At 39.6% G+C, this 22,613-nt stretch overlaps 1 protein-coding gene across 1 annotated transcript; it reads left to right on the top strand.

Annotated features, from left to right (window-relative positions):
• Positions 1–1,246: 1,246 nt before the first annotated feature.
• LOC140557586 (transketolase-like) lies at positions 1,247–21,542 on the top strand. The gene is made up of 14 exons (XM_072682144.1): positions 1,247–1,547; positions 3,987–4,104; positions 5,731–5,844; positions 7,637–7,734; positions 10,258–10,449; positions 10,963–11,081; positions 13,776–13,972; positions 14,523–14,687; positions 15,773–15,929; positions 16,512–16,642; positions 18,205–18,288; positions 18,361–18,454; positions 19,200–19,322; positions 20,425–21,542. Exons 1-14 carry the CDS (start codon positions 1,441–1,443, stop codon positions 20,610–20,612), a joined length of 1,887 nt encoding a protein of 628 aa, XP_072538245.1. The 5' UTR covers positions 1,247–1,440; the 3' UTR covers positions 20,613–21,542.
• Positions 21,543–22,613: the final 1,071 nt, after the last annotated feature.

Below are 22,613 nucleotides of genomic sequence, written 5' to 3' on the forward strand. Positions count from 1 at the left end.
GGAATCTACTCTGTGTTGTTCATGTGGGTGTACACACAGAAAATGGTCCATGTGCCTTTACTCCCCCCCCCCCCTTAACTGTGCTTCACAGGCTTTTAATCTTGAATTCAGCGTTGTACAGGCTAAACAGGTACCAATACTAAGCACCTCACATTTTCTTCCCCATCTACAACATATTTATGGAGGGGGGGGAATTGGTATATGTCACAATTTATCTCAGCATCCTGTTTCAGCAAAGGGTTTATACCTTAAACAATAAACAGCACTTCAATGATAAATATTGGGACTGGCGTCAGTCCAAGTCATTTACACAGATAAGGAGTGGCTCTGCAGTCACAGTGCACTAAACTATACTGAGAATAAATGGAAATGTAACTGACCTGCTTCCAAACATAATATTTATGTAAATGAATATGATTATATCATGAAATTAATCTAATAAGCATGTTTACACAGGCAGAGGTGATCTTTAAAAAGTGCAGTCAGATGGTTGTGCCCCCTTGCCCTCAAGAGTCAATCAGAGGATTGAACTATGATTATTTTAGGATGTTTGTTAAAACACACATTGAGTTTTGAGGAAGAGAAGGGTTCATCCAAAATAAATCCACAATTATAAGCAACATAATTGTTACATTTTTGTTGTTATTAATAACTGTCTTAACACTACAGGTGTAGTAGTCGCCTACACAGTGGCTTATTGAGTAGAAGTAGAAGGCCTCTGATGATGTTAATAGTGTATATAAAGTTAGTAAACATACTAGTATGCTCATACGAGGTAGCAGTCCCCGCCCCTCCTTCACTTTCAGTATCTCTCTCTCTCGCTCTCTCCCTCCCTGACCGTCCCTCTCTCTCTCGCTCTCTCCCTCCCTGACCGTCCCTCTCTCTCTCTCTCTCTCCCTCCCTGACCGTCCCTCTCTCTCTCTCTCTCTCCCTCCCTGACCGTCCCTCTCTCTCTCTCTCTCTCTCTCTCTCTCTCTCTCTCTCTCTCTCTCCCTCCCTGACCGTCTCTCTCTCTCTCTCTCTCTCTCTCTCTCTCTCTCTCTCTCTCTCCCTCCCTGACCGTCCCTCTCTCTCTCTCTCTCTCTCTCTCTCTGTCTCTCTGTCTCTGTCTCTCTCTCTCTCTCTCTCTCTCTCTCTCTCTCTCTCCCTGACCGTCCCTCTCTCTGTCTCTCTCTCTCTCTCTCTCCCTCTCCCTCTCCCTCTCTCTCTCTCTCTCTCTCTCTCTCTCTCTCTCTCTCTCTGTCTCTTATAAACACACGCTCGCTCTGCAGTCTGTCAAATCGTTTGGATGGCTGTCGCGTCCACACTTCCCTCTTCTCCCTAGTTTCCCCTCTCTCTCTGTATCCCGGAGTAAGTGAGCTCCTCCGTACCGCAGACTCGGATCTTATCTTATTTTAGTTTATTTTATTTAACTCGGTACTGTATGTCAGTGTGGCCCAGATGGAGGACTACCATAAACCCGACCAGCAGACTCTGCAGGCGCTGCGCAACATCGCCAAACGGCTCCGGATCAGCTCCATCCGGGCCACCAGCGCTGCGGGCAGCGGGTAAGAGCTACGCACAGTCAGCCTCGCTGCTCTTCTCGTTTGACCTCGGTGCGCATTTGCAACGTTAATGGTTGTCCGTTTTAACCAGTGTGGACTTTTATATAATATATATATAATATAAAATATAATTTTCTGTCAGTTATTAGCCTCGATCATTCCAGCAAAGTTACTGTGAGCTCGACCGGCGGGGCAGCTGGTTCACCTACCCTCCACGCCATTTGGACTTCACTCTTTTTCTCATTTATTTTAGATTTTTTATTATTTTATTATTAAAGAGTCTTATGAAAATAAATATTTGGCCGCTTGTGTGTTTGGGAACGTGCAGTCCAAGAGTTTTCTCGAACAGACCGCACCGCTCCAGCTGTAAAAGGGTCCGCAGCTCAGTTCAGCACCACGACTCAAGTCGAACGCTTGAGGGCTGTCTAACCCGCCCCCTGCGCAGCGATTGGCGCGGAGCTTGAGGATGGGACCTAAGAGCCAATCGTGAAGGAGGGAGCGAAGCTCGCGAGTAGAGGTGTTGTGGGCCGCTCTAGTGTAGTGCTTTAACTCCTACACAGCTGTCCAGCTGTATATATTATATACAGTGCATTGCAAAAATGTAGAGATCATTTACGACAAAATATTCATAAAAGGCCGTTTAGCTGCGCAGTAAGAAAAACAGTAGAATACATATAAATAATTCAATAAGTATGATATTGTGCATTAACTAATTATAAACACATTTCACTATATCCACACCTCTCCTAGCCCAGTATTATTTGCAGTTGCCTTATTAAAAAGTAGTCTAAACATTGCCATTTAGTATGGTTATATTTAATGTATAACCTCTATTTAGCATTTATTACACATTTACTGTTGTTGAAATTGTCATTATTGTTCTTTAGAGCAATTGCAGACTTCTGATTCCCTACAGACAGGTGCAGGTTTTCAGAGGATTCATCTCAAACTAACGTGAGGGTGAGATGTTGATGGCATGGTATATATTTTAGCACTGTGAGCTGGTTTCCTGGACTGAGCTTAGGTTTGGACTGCATGCAAGAGATGAATCCCCTTTGGAAGTTCTAATAGTCTAGGATTTGCGTACTACATCACGTTCTACATGAGATGTCTAAATATTTCCAATACATCTAATTCCAGGCTGTTCGTACAGACTAACGACCACTGACCAGATGACGTATGTGTTGGCTTATTAATGCTTTGTTAAAGGTGCACCTCTGTGATGGAGCTAGTCTGTTGATTGGTACCACAATCTGTAACCTCAGTGCAATACCTTCAAATGAGATGTATTCCTTATGTAATTGGCTAAAAATGTCTGTTCCAACCAGGACATGGGGGAAAATGGGGTAATTTCTTTCGTTTCCATTATACTAGTACACAAGCAACACCTTCGAAGCCAAAGCAAACACCTAGCAACATCTTAGCGACCACATGGGCTACCAACAACCACGGAGGAAACCTTACAAAAGCCTTAAAAAAGCAGAGCAACCACCTGGCAACCATATCAACCTTCAACATCAACCTAGCAATACAATCCTAGAAACCCCTTGGGACACAATAGCAACTGCTTGGCAACCACGTAACAACAACCTGGGGTACCATAACTGCTTAACAACAGCATAAGAACCACTTGACACAACATTCCCAGCTGAAACTATAATTCCTAGGAAAACTATAGTGATGGCATTGCAACCGATTATCAAACTCACCACATGAAACAGCATAGCAACTGCCAAGCAGCCACCAGAAATCCTATAACAACTGATTAACAGCATAGCAACCATTTGGAACAATCCTGTTTTACATGTGCAATTATGGTGCTTTTTTTCAGCACCTTTCTAAAATGTATATAGAATATTGTCACTGTCCAATAAAACACATTTATCTCAAATGGCGACTTTACAGGAGAAGGAAAAAACCTTCATAACTTTCAATGGATGTCAATAGAAGAAGATTTTATTCTAAAATAGTCATTTTGGAGCATTTCTATTCAAAAAATGATAGAAATTTAAAAGATAAATAAAAAATAAAAAAGAACAAACATGGTGATGCATGGTTTTTATTGGACCGTGACGATGTACTATAGCTTGGAAGTCAACATTTAAACAAAGTCAAGTGCCATTAGGATGTTGGCCTTCACTACTAAACTGCTGTTTCTACAGTTGTACTTTACGGTTTCAAACCCTTGGTTTTGTACCAATGTGACACCTGTGTTGTTTAAATGAGCATGTAGATGTGTGAGTTTGAATCCAGAGAGAGAGGTAAAGTACGTAGGAGCAGTGGATGCAATTCTAATGATCAGCTTAGCACCACCTCTGTGTGGATACATTAGCTTGCTTTGTTTTGGTTTGTTTGTTTTTTTGTGTCTTTTCAAGTGTGTGCACATGCTTTTGAATGGTGTGTGCATGTGTGTGTGATATTTGTATGTTTTGTGTCCTGCAGTCATCCGACATCCTGCTGTAGTGCAGCAGAGATTATGTCTGTGCTATTTTTCCACACCATGAAGTACAGACCAGACGACCCACGCAATCCCAGCAATGACCGCTTCATTCTATCCAAGGTAACACAAGTGTCAATTAGAAAGCATGTTACTACCAAGATATCTGCTCTCAGAAAATGTGCAAAAAGTGCATCAACAGTCATGTCCTGAATTATTATTTTTTTTAATAAAACAAGTTTTCTTGAAATTGTGCAAAAACAGGCACACCCACACTCTGTATTACTCTGTAGGAGAACAGACAGTAATTTGGTGTATTTGTTGCTTTCAAATATAAGTGCACACTAACATCCAGAACTGATCAACTGATACATAATAAACTCATCAGCACTGGCTGAAATAATCTAATGTGATGGATTTAGCAGACTCACATCTAATCCAATAAGGCTAATGCTATTGTGTTCTCTGTTTACACAGTATCAGGTAACCTGATTGAGTTGCTTCACATCATGAACATGATAGGTCACACTAGTCTAGACAAGAGAGGCCTCTAAATATTAGACCTACCGCTTGATACAAGACAGGCAAAAACGGATTAAAACAGTGTTGTGCAAAAATCGCTCAATACTACTGAATGTTTCAGTGTTTTTTTTGTTTCCAATCATTGGTATTACTCTTCTTTTTCATTTGTTCACTTTCTTTGTTTCTTTATCTGCATATCAGTCTGTTTTTTACTTGAGTTTTCCACTGGAAGTTTTATTATTTGCCTTGCATGTCTGTACTTCTGACCTCTTCTGTCTTCCTTTCACATCATGAACTTCCAACCAGTTGTTTTTTACCATTCCACACACTAATGAAACTGACCAGGCCCTTTTCTGTGCAGTTTCTGCACTATGTAAAGTTTTAGGTTTACTTCCACCCCATTTTCACAAACTAAGCATCAGAAACAGCATTGATGTATTGATGTATGTAATTGAGTATTTCAGTTTCACACAAACCAACTCATTTACATGTACAAGTATTCATCCTACAGCAGTTTTGCTCCAGCCATATACACTGAAGTCATCAAGATTGCTTTGACTCTGACTGCTTTTTGAATAAGCCACGTTATAGAGCGGCTAAACAGAACAAGGGTCATTTGCATACAGTTGAATGCAAAGGTTTCGGCTGCTTGGTCAGAAGTTAATACTTAAACATGCTCTACGGAGGACACTTTTGCATATTTCAAAGCACAATTCTATTAAATAATTAAACAGTAATGACAAATACTTATTTGCTGACATATTAAAAAAAGAATGAAACCTAAACTGGCATTTTCTATTTCATTTTTCACTTTTTTTATTTACCAATACATTGAAATTGTGCTCTGAAAGTGTTCAAAAGAAAAACACATTGAAAATATGTTTCCATGTATTGTATTCAACTGTCAATCTTAAAGTCAAAGTATTGAAACAACCCGTTTAACTTGTTAAAAACTGTAATAGCCTGTTTTTGATACATCAGTGCATATTGTTACTGTACAATAGGAAAAAATACAAAAAAGTAAATCATGCATTTTAAACTTTAAGGGCCAGATTTTCCACACAGGGATTAAGCCTAGTACTGGACTACAAAGCATGCTGAATGGTGATTCTCCATTGAAAGTAAAATTTAGTCTTGGACTAGGCTTAATCCCTTTTTGGAAACCCGGCCCTAAATGTGCTGTATAAATAAAGATGTTGTCTGTCTGTGTGTGTGTGTTTGTGTCAGGGTCATGCTGCCCCGGTGCTCTATGCCGTCTGGGCAGAAGTAGGTTATCTGAAAGAGAGTGAGCTGCTAAACCTCCGGAAGATCGACTCCATCTTAGAAGGCCACCCTGTTCCAGTAAGCACAAATACACACTCACACACAAACACAGATAAATTCTATGCCCAAATCCTTGTGCACACCCCTTCTAATGAATGCATTCAGCTTTTTTTATGTTGCACCTATTGCTGACAGAGGTGCAAATACGCGCACGCACACACACACACAGTTGTCTAGTCCCTGTCGAGAAGTATTGCCAGTAGAATTCTTTAAAGCAGATAAATATGAGCATACTGGCATCATGTCTAATGCCATGTGTGCTAGAGTGGTATGACCCCCCCCTCCCCCCCCTTATTGTCCAACATCCTGACATCACTAATGCTTTAGTTGCTGAATGCAATAAGCAATGCACAGCAATGTTCCAAATTTAGTAGAACGCCTACACAGGACAGTAGAGTCAGGTACTCCAACAAAAGCAGGATTTTATTTTTGACACCTTAGATTTTGGAAGGTTTTCACTTTTTTGGCAGATTGGAATTAAAAGTTAAAATTCTGTAATAATGAATGCTAATTAATAGACCAATGGACTTCCACAGGGGTAATAATGTTTTTCCTATAGAGTTGCCGACAGTGGTGACAGGCTGCTAATGACATATCATTGCTGTCCAATAGAAAAACATCTCAAAAATGACAACTTTACAGGAGAAGGCAAAAATCCTTTTAACTATCAATGTCCAAGTCAATGTCCAAGTCATTTAAGAGCATTTCTATTCATCAGTTCATCCAGAATTAATCACACAGTGTACAGAAGCAGCTCCAGGGTTCAAATGATGAGGAAAACTAAAAACGGAGATGGACAAAATGGAGACAGCAGCAATATGAACGCTAGAAGTTGTCAGTGAACCTTATTTAAATGAGATTCTTTCAACTATCCCCATTAGCTTTATTCTAAGATTTTGTATGATTTATTATTAGCTCTAATTCTCTACATTTAGACCCTAAACAGAATAGAAACAAAAAGTGTTTATTTAAATGCATGTCATTACAGCTCAAGGTGCACTGCTCTAACGTGAATGTGCATTGTGTTATGTTGTGGTAGTTTGAGGTGATGCCTGAAAAAGACTGCAATGCTAATATGCAAGGTCTACAAATACTCAGCAGTCACATTCACCACTGCAGTAGATAGTAGTAGAAGGCATAGTACAGTACGTACACAGGCAGACAGAATTGTGGACTTAGTAACTTTGTATATCCCACACTGAGTGGGTGAAAAAAATCTTAACCTGAAATAATAATGCTAACTAGTTTTTGAATATGTTCTATAGATAAGTGTCCAAAAATCCATAATTTATATTTAGTACCGGTCAGTTTTTGAGCAGTTTTGATTAATATAACTATTATCCCACAGTGCAAAGTTAACCGTAAAGGGAGCTGCTACTTGTGTCTGGAACAATGTGAAAAAATGGTGGGCAGTGAGAGATCACAGCAGAAGAAAGACATTTTCTGGCATAGGAATAGAGGCTGCTTCACTTCCTGTCACTTCCTGACTAATGAGTTCATATTTTGTGTACTAACTTGCCAAACCTGCATTTAAAATTAGTATATAACATGTAGCTTATATTATTAGTGTGTAGTACACAACTTGGACACATCGCTAGTGTTTGGCAGTCTTAGACTTGCAGTGCACATGTGCACATTGGTGGCCTTACCAGGCTGTCAGCTTTCAAACAGCTTACAGCTGTCAAATTTCTGCTCCATCTCAACTGTCATTTAGGAAGCTGTAGAACATATTTAGACCATTTCTTCTCTCTTCTCTCTTTTGTACATGCTAACAAATAAGGTGTATATTATCTGTGTCTGTGTGTTACAGAAACAGCAGTTTGTGGATGTGGCCACAGGTTCACTTGGGCAAGGACTTGGTGCTGCCTGTGGAATGGCTTATACTGGAAAGTACTTTGACAAGGCCAGGTACCCCCCCCCCCTCCCCCCCCCACCACCACCACTGCCCACACTCAAGCATGATGTACAGGTAGTATAAGTCAGACATTCAGTGTTACAGTTAGGTCTAAAGGATGAATACAGATGGACGGTATTTGCTGGCTACTTATTTAAGCACTGTAATGCCACCCCCTGCCCCAGCATCACCCTCACCAACACCCTCAATAACATACTTGGTGTCGGTCTGAAGTGTTCATATGGTTGTTTGATGACGGACTAATACAGCATAGTATGGAAAGGTTAGTTCAGGATTATTAGAAAGTACTTTACATGAAACATGCTGGTCATGCTTTCACGTTCTCTCATTCTCTCTCTCTCTCTCTCTCTCTCTCTCTCTCTCTCTCTCTCTCTCTCGCTCTCTCTGTTGCTCTTTTGCTCTGTGTTCAGTTCATTCTTCTGCTCTAATAAGCAGCAATTGGAGAAATCCTGGTTGCCTCTGCAATCTTTCACTCATTCTATCGCTCACACACACGCTTACACGTCGTCCCCATCTTTCCTCAGTGTTTCTTCTCTTGCTCCTCTCCACTCTGTTTATCTATCTCTCCTCCCTCGCCTTGCTGCATTCATAGGTAGTTTAAATATATTGATTATATATATTTTACTTTTTTATATCAGAAATATGACTTTTAATACAGCCTCAACCATAATAATAAAACAATGCTAAATAAGGTGGTTAACACTGTCATTTTGTTGTTTTTACTGAAGTTATTTGCTCATTTCAAATTTACAAATGCATGTTGACATCTCCAGTGAGCTGTCATCATCAGCGAGGTGTGTGTGTGTAGCTTTTGGGTGTGTTCTGTGTTGATGTTAATTGTTAATACTACCTCAGTGCTCCAGGCACAACGCATAAAACATATTTTACAGTGTGGGATGCCAAATGATAAATGCCCATGCAGCATGTTATTGCTTTATTTTTTAAAACTTTATTTGTGGTATATATTGTCAGTAAATGGCACTGTCCATATACTTATGCTATACTTCATACACTTATCTCTTTAGCCACGTGTTTTACACCTTAATAATGGGTAGGGCATCCTTTAGGTCTTAAAATGGCTTTAGTTCTTTAGGCATTGATTCCACAGTGCATCGAGATTCATCAGACCAGACCATGTTTTTCCAGTCTTTAACTGTCCAGTGTTGGTGATCCTGTGCCCACTGCAGCCTCAGCTTTCTGCTCTTGGCTGACAGAAGTGGAACTCTACAGGGGTTTCAGCTGTTGTTGCCTATCCGCAGCAAAAAGCCTCAATCTTTTCTGGTCACAAGAATTAGAAATGCTCAAAACAATCTGTCTGGTACCAACAGCCATGCCCAAAATCAGCTGATACCTTGTATCTCCAAAAATTACAGGAGAAGGAAAAGAACCTTTTTAGCTTAAGTCATTTTGGTGCATTTCTGTTGGTCCATTCAATGACATTATGATGCAATGTAAAAACCAACTGCCAGATTGCCAGACTGTGCACACCAAAACCTGAGAGAAAGACTTTAATCCACTATGAAATTGTACTAAATTCAGACAGGGTTAAACACTTCATATCACTCTTTCTCTGTCTTTTAGTGTAAATGCTATTATTAATAATAGGCTCTATTTGATTATCTACAGCAATCTATGCTTGAATGCTAGATGAATATTGTGTGTGTGTGTGTGTGTGTGTGTGTGTGTGTGTGGAATGCTATTCTTTGTGGGTAAAGGTGGAATGCGTGTGATAATGTTCTGGGTCTTGTCTGATCCCAGCACTTTAAAACAAACATGACTATTTGAGTGGAAAGCTGTCAGACCTTGTTAGCTCCTCAGGAGATGTGTGTATGTGTGTGAGAGTGAGAGAGACGAAGCAACTCTCTGTGTGCGTGTGTGCGTGCGTGCGTGTGTTGCTCACAACAGCGTAAAACATCAGATTTCATTCAATTATATATTTCTTAAAGTCTGTATGAAGTGCGTCACTACATCACTCACACATAGTTTTCAGAGAAGTTACTGAACAAAAATCAGAGTGATCTCTGAATATTAAGATTAATGTTAGAAGAAAAAGCCTGGGGTTTAGTTGTTCAATGCACTATTACACAATGACACAATTAAATGTGTCTAATTGTAATGTTTCTTCCTTCAAACATATTTATATGTATGTATTTATTTATACATGTTTGTATGTCATTTGCATTTACTTGTGGTTACATTATTTCAAATGTTTGAAATATAACTAATATAATTAAAATAATGAATGATAATTCATCTATTATATCAACATATATTTGTACTCAGGCATATGTTTAATTGTAAATACTTTTAGATATTTATTTTGATGCAATATTTAATTGTAATACATAATTAATTAATAATACATAAATATTGATGTCAGATACCTGCATTAGCTGATGAATCTTTTGATGTTTTATTTGATATGTTTAATTAATAGTGCTGTAAATAAGCCTAATTTTTTTATCTTTTCAGTGCAGGCAAATCTTCATCTTGTTTCCATTCTCTCTGTTCTGTAGTTACCGTGTGTTTTGTCTGTTGGGTGATGGTGAGATGTCCGAGGGTTCAGTTTGGGAGGCCATGGCTTTTGCTTCATATTATCAGCTGGACAACTTGGTGGCTATTCTGGATATTAACCGGCTGGGTCAGAGTGACCCCACACCACTGCAGCACCACGTAGAGAAGTACCAGAAACGTTGTGAGGCCTTTGGGTAAGTGAACACAGTTGTTATGAAAAGTGTGGATAGTTCTGATCAAGTGAAATGTTTTGAACTGGCACCCTTGTACTAGTATTAGGGCTATTAGAGCTATATATATGTTATATCATACATATGTACATATACATGTACAATTATTACATGTAAAATTATACAGAGGATTTTTTTAAATGTATTTTTACCTAAAGTACTAGCCACATGCAATATTTGTTTGGACTGTTTTTACATTAGAAAACATCAGAGACTTCAGTAAACCATCAAATATTCTGACCTTCTGCCAAATATTATTTTAGTATTTGGTTTAAAACCACATAGCCTTCATCACACAACAGCTGATTGGCTCAAATGTATTAATGCCACAAATGCACTTTTAATTGGGCATATGTATTTATTCGTCTAAATGTCATTTTTCAAATGAATGTTTAATGTTTTACTGTAAGCATTCATAATGCATCATCCTGAAAGTCTTTATTTGTCTTAGAAACAAATGTTTTTATGTGTGTGTAGATGGCAGGCCATCATAGTGGATGGTCACAGTGTTGAGGAGCTGTGTAAGGTTCTGTGTCAGCCCCACCACCAGCCCACTGCCATCATCGCCCAGACCATCAAGGGCAAGGGAATCCCAGGTAAGAAGTACATACATGCAGAGAGACAAACCGATTTTTGCTAAACACTGCATGCATCTACAATAATCAGTTATTATTAATATATTTTTACAGTAGTTAAGAAAAACTCACTCATACTGCTATGTTTAATAATACCATGTGCCATATTATTTACATTTCCATTTAAGGCATTTAGCAGACGCTCTTATCCAGAGCATCTTACAAAAGTGCTTTGCTATTTACCCAAGAATAACCTCAGCTAGTTTGAATAGACTAAAAAGTTTAGACACTACTAAACACAAGTCAATAAGGTGACCACTTTACTATTCGCCCAAGTATTCTCGGAAGAGGTTGGTCTTCAGTCTGTGTTTGAAGACAGCGAGCGATTCTGCTGTTTGGACACCCAGGGGAAATTCGGTGCCAGGACAGAAAAAAGCCTGGACGCTTGTCTTCCGCGGAGTTTGAGGGATGGCGGGTCGAGCCGAGCCGTACTTGAAACTCGGAGGGCTCTTGGTGTGGATCGGCTTTTGACTATCGCCATCAAGTACGGAGGGGCTGGTCCGTTCTTGTCTTGTCTGTAGGCCAGCGTCAAGGTTTTGTATCTGATGCGGGCAGCAGCAACAGGAAGCCAGTGAAGAAAAAGCAGCAGTTGAGTAACATGGCTGTTTAGAATTTAGAAACGTTGAAGACGACCCATGCTGCTGCATTCTGGATAAGTTACAGGGGCCTGATGGTACACAGAGGAAGACCAGCCAGAAGAGAGTTGCAGTAGTCAAGTCTTGAAGTGATGAGAGACTGAACAAGCACCTGGGTGGCCTCTCTAGAGAGGAAGGGTCGAATTCTCTGGATGTTGTACAGGAGAAATCTGCAGGACCGAGTTACGTGTGCAACATGACCTGAGAACGATAACTGATCATCCATGACTACACCAAGGCTTCCAGCTTCTGTAGATGGGGTGACCAGTAAGTTCTCAAAGGAGATGGCAAGATCGTTTTTAAATCCAGCAGTTCCCGGGATGTACAGCAGCTCTGTCTTGCTGGGTTTTAGTTTGAGGTGGTGAGCTGCCATCCAAGAAGAGACGTCGGTGAGGCATGCTGAGATGCGGGCAGAAACCTGTGTGTCAGACGGTGAAAAAGAAAGGATAAGTTTAGTGTCATCGGCGTAAGGGTGGTAAGAGAGTCCATGAGAGATATCACTTTACTAAGAGAGCTAGTATAGAGTGAGAAAAGAAGAGGACCAAGAACCGAGCCTTGTGGAACACCAGTGGAGAGACTACAAGGAGTGGACGTGTCGCCCTGCAATGTTATCTGGTATAAGCGTCCCTGCAGGTACGATGCAAACCATCGCCATGCAGAGCCGGTAATTCCAAGGCTGGCAAGGATAGACAGGAGGATCTTGTGGTCCACTGTGTCAGAAGCTGCGGAGAATGAACCACTTATGAACCACGCACCATAAAGTAGTTAAGAGGTTTTTCTCACTATTTCACATAGTTTGGGAACTTATAAAATAATAAACTTTATAATAGAATCTATAATTACTTTATGTCTAGTTTTCTAGAGATTTAATATCCACTTATTCATTTTATTAAAAATATAATGTTCTACAGTGTTCTACAGCATCCTCAGTCACCATCAAATAATCTAAAGCTAAGTTGATTATATTGCACATCTAACATTTATTTTATTACATATATATTATTTTTTTATTTTGGTATTTGTCCATTTTTTTAACCTGTGAAGGTACAGAACTAACATTATTAGAATCATTTTGTACAAGAAGTGTTTGTAGATTCTCTGGATGAAGGACGGTTTTCAGGAAAATCCCCAAGCAGCGTTCCGGTGCTTTAGGGCATTAGTGACCGGCGCTGGCTAATCCTGCAGAATGTGTATGCTGTGCATTCATCTCTGCTGCCTTTGTTTGCCTGTTGTTTTTTGGCATTGGTACTCTCACATGACCCAGTGGACTGTTGTTACAGCTAACCACCTGTGTTTCATTGAGAAAGCACCTTAGCATTCTGGCACGCCTGTCTTATTAACAGATCTTTCGGCAAGATTGAATACATATTAAGAATACAAAAATGTACAGACTCAATGAAAATACAACGCATATATGTGAATACATAGACTGAAGCAGCAGCAGTGCATGTTTCATAAGTATTTTAAAAAGTGAGGAAAGGACATAAAAAATATATATATTAAGAACAAATAGGGATTCACTGCAAAGTTGATGAAATGGGTGGTATTCCTACACATTTCTACAGTTCTGTGCAAGGACTGTGGGATCAGTAGAAGATGAGAGCAAAACGTATACTGAGTATACAACAAAAAATATGTTTTGGAAATTCATTTAATCAAATTAATTAATTTTTTAATATTAAATAACAACTTTTAAATATCAATTAATACCAATAAATTCATATCACGTTAAATACCATTTAAATCAAGCAAACACAAATTTATTTGTATATGTTTTGCTAAATGTATTGGAAATAAATGATAAAATGATGAACAATATTGCTACTATTTATTTTGAATCATTATCTGTCACCATGATCAGGCATTCTGAATGATGCTTCATTACTAACTAATTGTATATATTTATGTGTAACCAAATTAAATGTATTTGTATTTAAAACATTATTTCCACATCACTTTCAACAATAATGTACAGAAATAACACCATCTCTCTCTCTCTCTCTCTCTCTCTCTCTCTCAGCGGCAGAGGATAAGATGGGCTGGCACGGTAAGCCCCTGCCCAAGGACATGGCTGAGGGCGTGATAAAGGACATACAGAGCCGCATTCTGAGCTGCAACAAGCGCCTGTACCCGCCTACACCTGCTGAGGACACACCACTGGTCAGCCTGAAAAATATCAGCATGCCCAGCTCACCAAGCTACAAACCTGGCGACAAGGTATGACAGTGGTGAAAAACGGCCACAACCAACCCCCGCTAATGTAGGTGGTGATGTTAACTTCTTCAAAGTGCTACCAGTGCTTTGCAGAACTGTGGGATTTTCCTTCTGGCACCGATAACTCCAACGGGCGTTAGAATTTGGCAAGAAACCAAATTGACACAAATTTCCCCTTAGCATAAATGGAGTCGGCCAGCCTAGACATGCTTGGCATTACCTTCAAAGTGATCTCAAAAATACTTGCTTATGTGGTATCTGACACTGTCATGCATGGTTATCGATGAAAACAGATCAAATTCTAGCTTCATTTTTGTTGTTGCTGATTGGTATATTTTTGCACATTTTATAGGTAAGCGTTACAGATACAGTGTCAACAATCACATAATCTTATTGTTTAGCATGTGTAATCCACCCCCCACAAAAATCTCAACTTCTCGCTAATAGATCTGCAGTTTTAGGTATTGAGGCTTATTCTGCAGTATGTCTAAAGTATTAAAACTTCAGGAGTTTGTGATGGCTTTGTAGTTTAATCAGTTGTCTTGTTTCTCAGGTTGCTACAAGGAAGGCGTACGGGATGGCCCTGGCAAAACTCGGCCGCTACAATGAGCGCGTCATCGCTTTGGACGGAGACACCAAGAACTCCACCTTCTCGGAAATTTTCAAGAATGAATGCCCTAATCGCTATGTGGAGTGCTTCATCGCAGAGCAGAACATGGTATGACCTGAAAGCGTTTGGTTCGGAAGTGTTCGCTACAAACACACTTGATTCTTTCATTAAGAAACTGAAGACAAGTAATTCTCCGATTTCTTTAAGTAGTTCCATTCGAGTTGCAGTTGAACCCCCTTTCTTTGACTTTCTATTGGTAGGAATTAAATGCCAGTACCTGCACACCAGTGTTTATTCACCAGTGTTTATTTCATTCTCACCCTGTATCATTTTTAATTTATAATAAAAAACACTTCCCAGTGCCTCAAAATGTAATGCATTACTCAACAGGAAATGATACACAAATCCAGTGTTCCAAAAGTTTTTTTTTTATTGAAACTCTGAAGCTCTAAATGAGTCAGGATACGGTGTAGTAAATGTGTTGAACAGTGACGTCTTAAACTGTTTGAGATCATCGTGGTAGATTTTGTGGAACTGCAGTTTTATAATGGAAAGAAGCCAGATTTGCTAACTTTGCTGCAGGCTCTGAATCAGAGTTGTTCAAGCATGTGCTGAAGCTTTATACAGATTTCCCAAGCCTAAGTGGAAGATTCCATTGAGTGAAAAAAGGACGTGGACAAAGGCTTACTGTCAGAGCTTTATTGCATAACCTGAACCTACAGATTTGCAAAATGATTTCACATGCTTCCTGTGCAGGGGCTACTCTTTTCTTTGTACTCTCTAATTCTGGGTAGACTCTGGATCCACTGTGACCCTGAATAGGAAGAAGTAGATAAAAAGATGGATGGATGAATTCCAGTTGATTGTTGATAAGGCTCTAAGTCTCTTAATGTGCAAACACTTGGACACTTTAGCCATTCTTTAGCTCTTCTTCAGTGCACAGATTGACTAGATATTTGTTACTGGTGAAAGTGGAGCAAGGTTGTGTATGTAATCCCAGCCGGAAACAAAACCTTGTATCTCCATTTTTAAAAATGTTTTTCTGTTTTTATTATTTATTTATTCATTTATTGACCCTATGTGGGAATTTCATAATAAAGTAATATTTTTTTTTCTTCTGCTGAAAACTTATTTTTGTGTTTGTACACACCTTAACACCACTGATCTTATATTTTTTCCACTCTCTTTTCCAGGTAAGTGTGGCAGTGGGTTGTGCTGCTCGTGACAGAAACGTTGTCTTTGCCTCCACATTTGCCACGTTCTTCACTCGCGCCTACGACCAACTGCGCATGGCCGCCATCTCGGAAAGCAACATCAACCTCTGCGGCTCGCACTGCGGAGTTTCAATTGGTAGTTGTCTGCTCACCTTTCACATTTCATCATTTTATTTACTTATTTATTTATTTATTTAAAGTTGAAATTAGTACTTGCCATTGTCCCATTGATGAGAGTGCTTATGGGGTTATGGTACTGTTAGTAGCAGAGAAAAGTAAAAGTGTATTCTTTTTTTTTTTTATATAATGTGGTGTTTTTTGTGGGGTTCTCTCCCCATGTTGTCCCCATCAGCTCTCTTTCTGTTTTCCACTTTAGCATTTTAGAATGAGCTATCTCTATAATGTTTAACAGCCAGCATAAGCCACTGTTTTTCCTTCTCTTGTTTAGTCCTTCCTGTAAATATTCCCCACATCTTTCTCCTCCTCATTTCTCCACACTTGCACTCCGTGGCATTCAGTTGATTGGTCTCTTTCTCCCTCCCACTCACTCTCTCTCTCTGTGTGGAAGTGGTGCGAGGGCTCCTGGTTTTCCTTTAGCTTCTTCAGGTACATTGCATGCCGCGTGGTCCGACACTACAGCGCATGCCTGTTTGCTATTGTGCTATTATAATTTGGTCACTTGACATGACCTCTGTGTGTGCATGTGTTGATGTTTAAGGAGAGGACGGTCCCTCTCAGATGGGCCTGGAAGACTTGGCTATGTTCCGAGCCATTCCCACGGCAACCGTATTCTACCCTAGTGATGGGGTGTCCACTGAGAAGGCTGTGGAGCTGGCTGCCAACACAAAGGTACCCATAGTCCTCTCTGAACCAGTATATGACCAATTGGTATGTCTTGATCAAAGGACTGTTGATGGGTAGACTGTGTCTGTGAGAGCATCCTTAGAGGCATTTCTTTGCAGCTGGCACAGGGGTCTATATAAAGGAGGCTTAGTCTTGGTTATCCTCCACCTAGCAGAATTTAGCTCCACTCCAGTCTAATACATTTGACCCATGTAATTTCAGGCCTTTCAGGTCTCCAGGGTGGATCTCCAAGAGCGGCTGCATTTGATAGATTTGTTTGTGATTATTTTGTGATTTATTTAAACTAATGCCCCTAAATACACCTACTTAGACAGCTATAGTCTTATATGGGCAAGGTTTATTGTAAGTAGTCAGCTCCTCCACAATTGTAGCCTCTCACTCTCGTTCTCATTCATACAGCTTATGGATTCTTGTAACAGTGTAATCTCACAAGGAGTTTCCCTCTTTACTAATTCCTTTTTGCTGCTTATTGATTTACCCAGTTATCCCTAGTGCAATGTTTAGCTTAGTCTGCTGATGGCACCTTCCATGGCTAACATTATATTACTGGTATTGTTAACAGAATCATTTAGTCATTTAGAACCATTTCTATCGGTCCATTTATCATGACATTTTGACCCAAACTGCCAGATAATGTAAAAATAATAATTTTGAGCTTAAGATTTTAGCTCTGTGCCTACAAAAAAGGGAAGCAAAATAGAAATGTTGTCATTATAGCCACAAATATTGGCACCTCTGCTCTTCTTGTCTTTCAGGAAGTGGTGCATTTCCTGAAAAAAGTGCAAGGATGCTAATATTTTTGGCCATAACTGTATGTGGCAATTATAGCCTAAAATAATGTTTTCAGAGTCATGTTGACTGATCTCTAATAGGGACTGGTCTTCTAATAGGGTGAATAGTGTCTTTCGTTGGCACTCTGCGCCTGACAGTGGTTGGTGTGGCGCAACAGATAACACCACTACCTGCCAGTGAGCTACCACACCATGTGGGAGACTGGGGTTCAATTCCCAGTCTGCGCTACATCAATAAGAGTCTTTGGGCAAGACTCCTAATACTAGGTTGGCCCATTTTGTAATACGAGTAACCTTGTAAGTCGTTCTGGATAAGAGCATCAGCTAAATGCCATAAATGTAAATGTAAATGATATGCTGCTACTGCACTATTTAACTTTGGTAGAGAGTGCACAAGACCTCTCACAAGAACTGTGTAATTTGGTGTAACCAGCATCATATTTGTGTAAAATCCTGCAAAGTTAGTCTACCGCATCTTTCCATATGGTTCTTTTACTTCAGAAGCTGGTTCTGTATCTCTTAAAGTGTGATTTATATTTACTGCAGTGGTTTTATTCCCCAACTGTAGTGGGAAATAAATAATGCCAATTTTCAGGTGAATACAAGCAGCATTAGGCTTGTGAACTACATTTTATTAATTTAACTATGTCACTGTGTTATATAATTTGATCCACAAGAACTGTGTTCCTTTGAAACCTTAAGTTCACAGGCTCTTAAAAAGTCTTTATTTTTGTCTCCCAACTCCTTTTGTTCCAGGGCATTTGTTTCATCAGAACCAGTCGCCCTGAAAATGCCATCATCTACAACAACAGCGAAGACTTCCACATAGGACAGGCAAAGGTATGTACAAATGAACTCTTCCCCTGGCTTTGATGAGTGTTATTTTATACTCATGGTGACATTTACATGCAGGTGGTACTTAAGAGCAATGATGACCACGTCACTGTGATTGGAGCAGGGGTCACTCTGCATGAGGCACTTTCGGCAGCTGAGCAGCTAAAGAAAGGTATGCTATGCAAGCCAGGGTCCAGATGTGTAGCACAATGTATGCCTGTATGAACCTGCATGCAATTGCATGAACTACAGTACTCTCCTAAAAAAGATTCTTTAATGGTTCTGTTTAGAACCATGACCACTCAAAGAGACATTTCAATGGAATTATAGTTGCCCACCCTTCATTACTGACCACATTAAAGTTTACATGGACTCTATCTATTAATCTTCTAATTGCTGGGTTTCTGTAAAGCTGCTTTGCGACAACATCAGTTGTAAAAAGTGCTATACAAATCAATCTGGTTTGATTTGATATGGTTCTTTTCCTGGCCAAATGGCTTTTCTTTATGAAGAAAGGAATGTGGTTCTTTGCGGAATCCTTTAAAAAATAGTGAAATATGGCATGAACCAGTTTTACTATTGAAAGAACCTATTTTAAGTACTGTATAGAACCATTTTGCTACAAATTGGACACTCTTTCTAGAAGCCCTACTGTTTAAGTGTCCATTTCCGTAATACTGTCGCTGGCATGGATCCTAAGAACCAAGAGATCTCAAGCTTTAAGGAATTACACCTGAAAGCTTGAGTTTAGCCTTCTTATGGACACTTTCCCATGGCATTATTTGTTACTTGCAATCTGCATGCATTTACTCAAACATATATTGGCTCAAATATCCTGTCTGTGTAGCATTAGGTTTTAAGATGTTCTGGCTGTATATGATAAATAATGCACCATCAATGATATCTTGTCTCCCCAGAGAGGATCAATATTCGTGTGATTGACCCATTTACAATTAAACCCCTGGACTCAAAGACCATCATCGACAATGCCAAAGCTACGAGGGGTCGCATCATCACTGTGGAGGACCACTACTATGAAGGTGAGGCTCCAACATTAGAATGTTTTGGTGCACACTAAATTGTTCATGAATCATTATTGTGATTTTTGTCTTTGTAATCCCACTATCGCACAAGGCTTCAATATATCAAAACAATCAGTCCCATCTGCTTTTATTTATTAAAGTTGCCTACCGTCAAATCTGTCCGCAAATTCCACCGACAACTCTCAAATACTACATTTTTGTAACAGTCAACAAGAAGCACATCTACCAGTGACAGTGAACTGGTTAAAATACTGTCACTAAGTATTTTTGTGTTTTTTTATGTGGAGTGGAGAATTTAAAAGATAAGGGTAGAAAATGATTACATATTAAATATTCTAGATACATTCTCATTCATTTCTGTCCACTTATTTTTCTAAAATCTGTTTGTCCATCTTACATTCGTGTATGATGGTTAAATAAGATGTGTCTTTATTTGTCATTTAATGTTTTCTGATCAAGGAATAGGCCTACTTTGCACTATATTGTCCTTTCAATGGAGAAGCTACATTCAAAATACTGTGTATTCACGGACTAGACTTGATCTAATGATTTAGATGGTAAGTGTCATAACTGGGTTCTTTTTGGAACAGAGCTCTGCAGAGATTAGTATTTTTCCTCGTTTTCCTAGTATTTCCAGGCATACCATGTGGTCCCACCAAACTTCTCAATTAGGTCGAATTTTTGGTTCTTCTGCTGCCATTTAAACACTCAGCTTAGCTCAGCTGATTAGAATGTGAAATGCTTACGTTGAATATTAAACACAGCTAAAGTCTACAGTGGACATCATGTTAGGAGTACTGGAAGAAGGAAGACGTATTTTATCAATCAATGCAAACCTCTCATTCCAATAAGCATGTACACTACACAATGCGTTCAATAGACTGAGGCAAATGAAGTGCTCATTTTAATACTGATTATACTGTGTGACGCATAATCAGAACTGCCCACAATAAGGGTAGACCCTCCTGCTTATATCAGCTCAAATATTAATAATCGCAACATTTAAGAGTTTGTACTGGATTTTGCCACCACGATAAAGTCAAATCAAATAAGGAATTTTGTGAAGCTCTACACCCCTCATACATATGCAATTCTGCAGGTGGTCTTGGTGAGGCCGTGTGTTCAGCCGTGGTCTCTGAGCCCAGTTTCACGGTGCACCGGCTGGCTGTGGGTCACGTCCCAAGAAGCGGCAAGCCCAACGAGCTGCTCAGGCTGTTCGGAATCGACCGTGACTCCATTGCCCAAGCTGTCAGAAAGATGCTCAGCAGCACCACGAATGCCAAGTAACCCGGCAACAACCTGGCAACCATATTCAGTCATGCACTGCAGCAATGCCAGGGAAGAGGTTCCTGCCCTTCTGCTGTCCAATCAGAACTGAGGATCAGAAAGGATGAAACATCAAAGAGATTAAAAGGGAAAAAGAAGTGTTTGCTGTTGACGGTCACTGCTGTGATTTCTTTTATTTTAGCCCTGGGTTGGTCTAAACTGTGTTAATGATGGTTTATCACTCTCTTCTGAGCCCCAGATATAAATAGTGTTTGTTTAAGCAGTATTTCAACATTTTGGCAAGCTAACTAGCATCTAGCCTCAGCATTTCTCTAATGCTTAACGACAAGTTCTGTGGATTAGGGTTATGGAGTCAGTGGGTCCAACCCTGGTCCTTGAGGACCCCCTGCCCTGCACATTTTAGTGTTTACTCTGCTCACAACACACCTCATCAAGTTATCTAATCAGCTAATTAACAAGCCCTTCTTGAGTTGAAGGTAGAGTGGTAGAGCGAGGAACCACTAAAATGTGCTGGGCAGGGTGTCCTCCAGGACCAGAGTTGGGAACCACTGGTCAGCTAGTTTACACTGTAACTCTACAAACAACTCAACAACATTTGTTAAACTGAGCTCCATCACAAATACTTTATACAGAGAAGGAGATGGAGAGAGTGATTGTGTGAAAGAATAGTGCTAAATAGATCCCGTCTTTGCTAGAGGTTGAGTAATTGCCAAAATGTTGAACTATGGCAATAAGAGAATCGCTAAACGTTAATGCTGAGTAATACGGTCACTCTTATCACTAATGCAATACCACACACACCCTTCTGATGAAGGCCCCTTTTTTCATTTTTTTTTTCTGTGTCCCATGTGAGGGCTGAACTGGCTTGATTTTGGAACTGTTTTGTTTTTTTTAATAAACCATTACACTAAATAAAATATACATATATTTTTGGTTCTCTTGTATTTGTCTTAGGCACCTAAAAAACAGTTTAAAAACATTTATTCTGGCAGAAATTGTGTTTTGCCATTAAAATTATATAGCTTACAAGAATGTTATGCTTTCAAAAGGTAGTTGATCTCTTCTGAGCTGGTTTAAATGACAAAGGTTCCACCTTTCTCCTGCGTGCCCCCGTCCATCATCATAATTTCTTCGAATTTATCCCCAGCACCCCACCTGGTTAAATTAACTGTATTTATTTTTAAGTATTTAAACCTGGTGTTGGAAGATACTGTATCTACAAATGATTAATAGTACTACTTGTAGTCATTTTTCATGTTGGTGCTTTTCTAGAGCAAATAAACCAACTGTCTAGATAACTGCATTTTAAAAGACACATTTCTGAGGTGTCCAAGACGTCTGTACGTTTCTGTGTGTTCATGCATTAGGTGTGCCACCCTGGTACCCTGGTTAGAATGGACATCCAATTACTCCAACCTGGTTTGTTTTCTTACTATCACTAACAGTATCTAGGGAGTTTGTTTTCATTTTGGATCGTGTCCTCAGAAGGCCTTTAATCAGTCTTAGTTTGGCTAGAGAGTGCAGAATGAGAGCCAAGGTTACAGCTAGGTGTGACTAAGCTAATGTCCTAAGCTCAGAGTCCTGCTGGTGGCCAATGTCAGGAGCAAACAAGCCGAGCTAGAAACAATAAGATCATGTGTACTCCACACATTCGCGTCTGTAACCTTATTGCTTCTCTTGCATCTGCAGCCAATTTTACTACTTATAATTACTACAATAACATTAATATTATTATTATTATTTAAAGGGCCTACATTGTCGAAAGCCAAATTTCCCTCACTTTTTTTGTTCAGTGTAGTATATGCAAAGTTTTACCACATACCATTAACTACCCAGTTCATATATGGTAACTAAGCTAAAGTTTTAAGGAGTGTTTCAACCTGGGCTGCTCTTTAAATGAGGTGCAATACAGGGCAGCCAGTTAGAGATCATGTGTATGTAAAGGCACAGTTATACAATCTAGCTGTATAATTCTAAGGGATAAAGAAAAGTTGGAAAATG

Source organism: Salminus brasiliensis, chromosome 6 (genome assembly GCF_030463535.1).
Source record: "Salminus brasiliensis chromosome 6, fSalBra1.hap2, whole genome shotgun sequence".
Classification (NCBI taxonomy): Eukaryota; Metazoa; Chordata; class Actinopteri; order Characiformes; family Bryconidae; genus Salminus; species Salminus brasiliensis.

Coding starts and splice junctions, on each gene's coding strand:
- LOC140557586 (XM_072682144.1), top strand. CDS start 1,441: ATGGAGGACTACCATAAACCCGACCAGCAGACTCTGCAGGCGCTGCGC. Junction 4,105..5,730: donor ACCGCTTCATTCTATCCAAG/GTAACACAAGTG, acceptor TGTTTGTGTCAG/GGTCATGCTGCCCCGGTGCT. Junction 18,289..18,360: donor TCCACATAGGACAGGCAAAG/GTATGTACAAAT, acceptor ATTTACATGCAG/GTGGTACTTAAGAGCAATGA.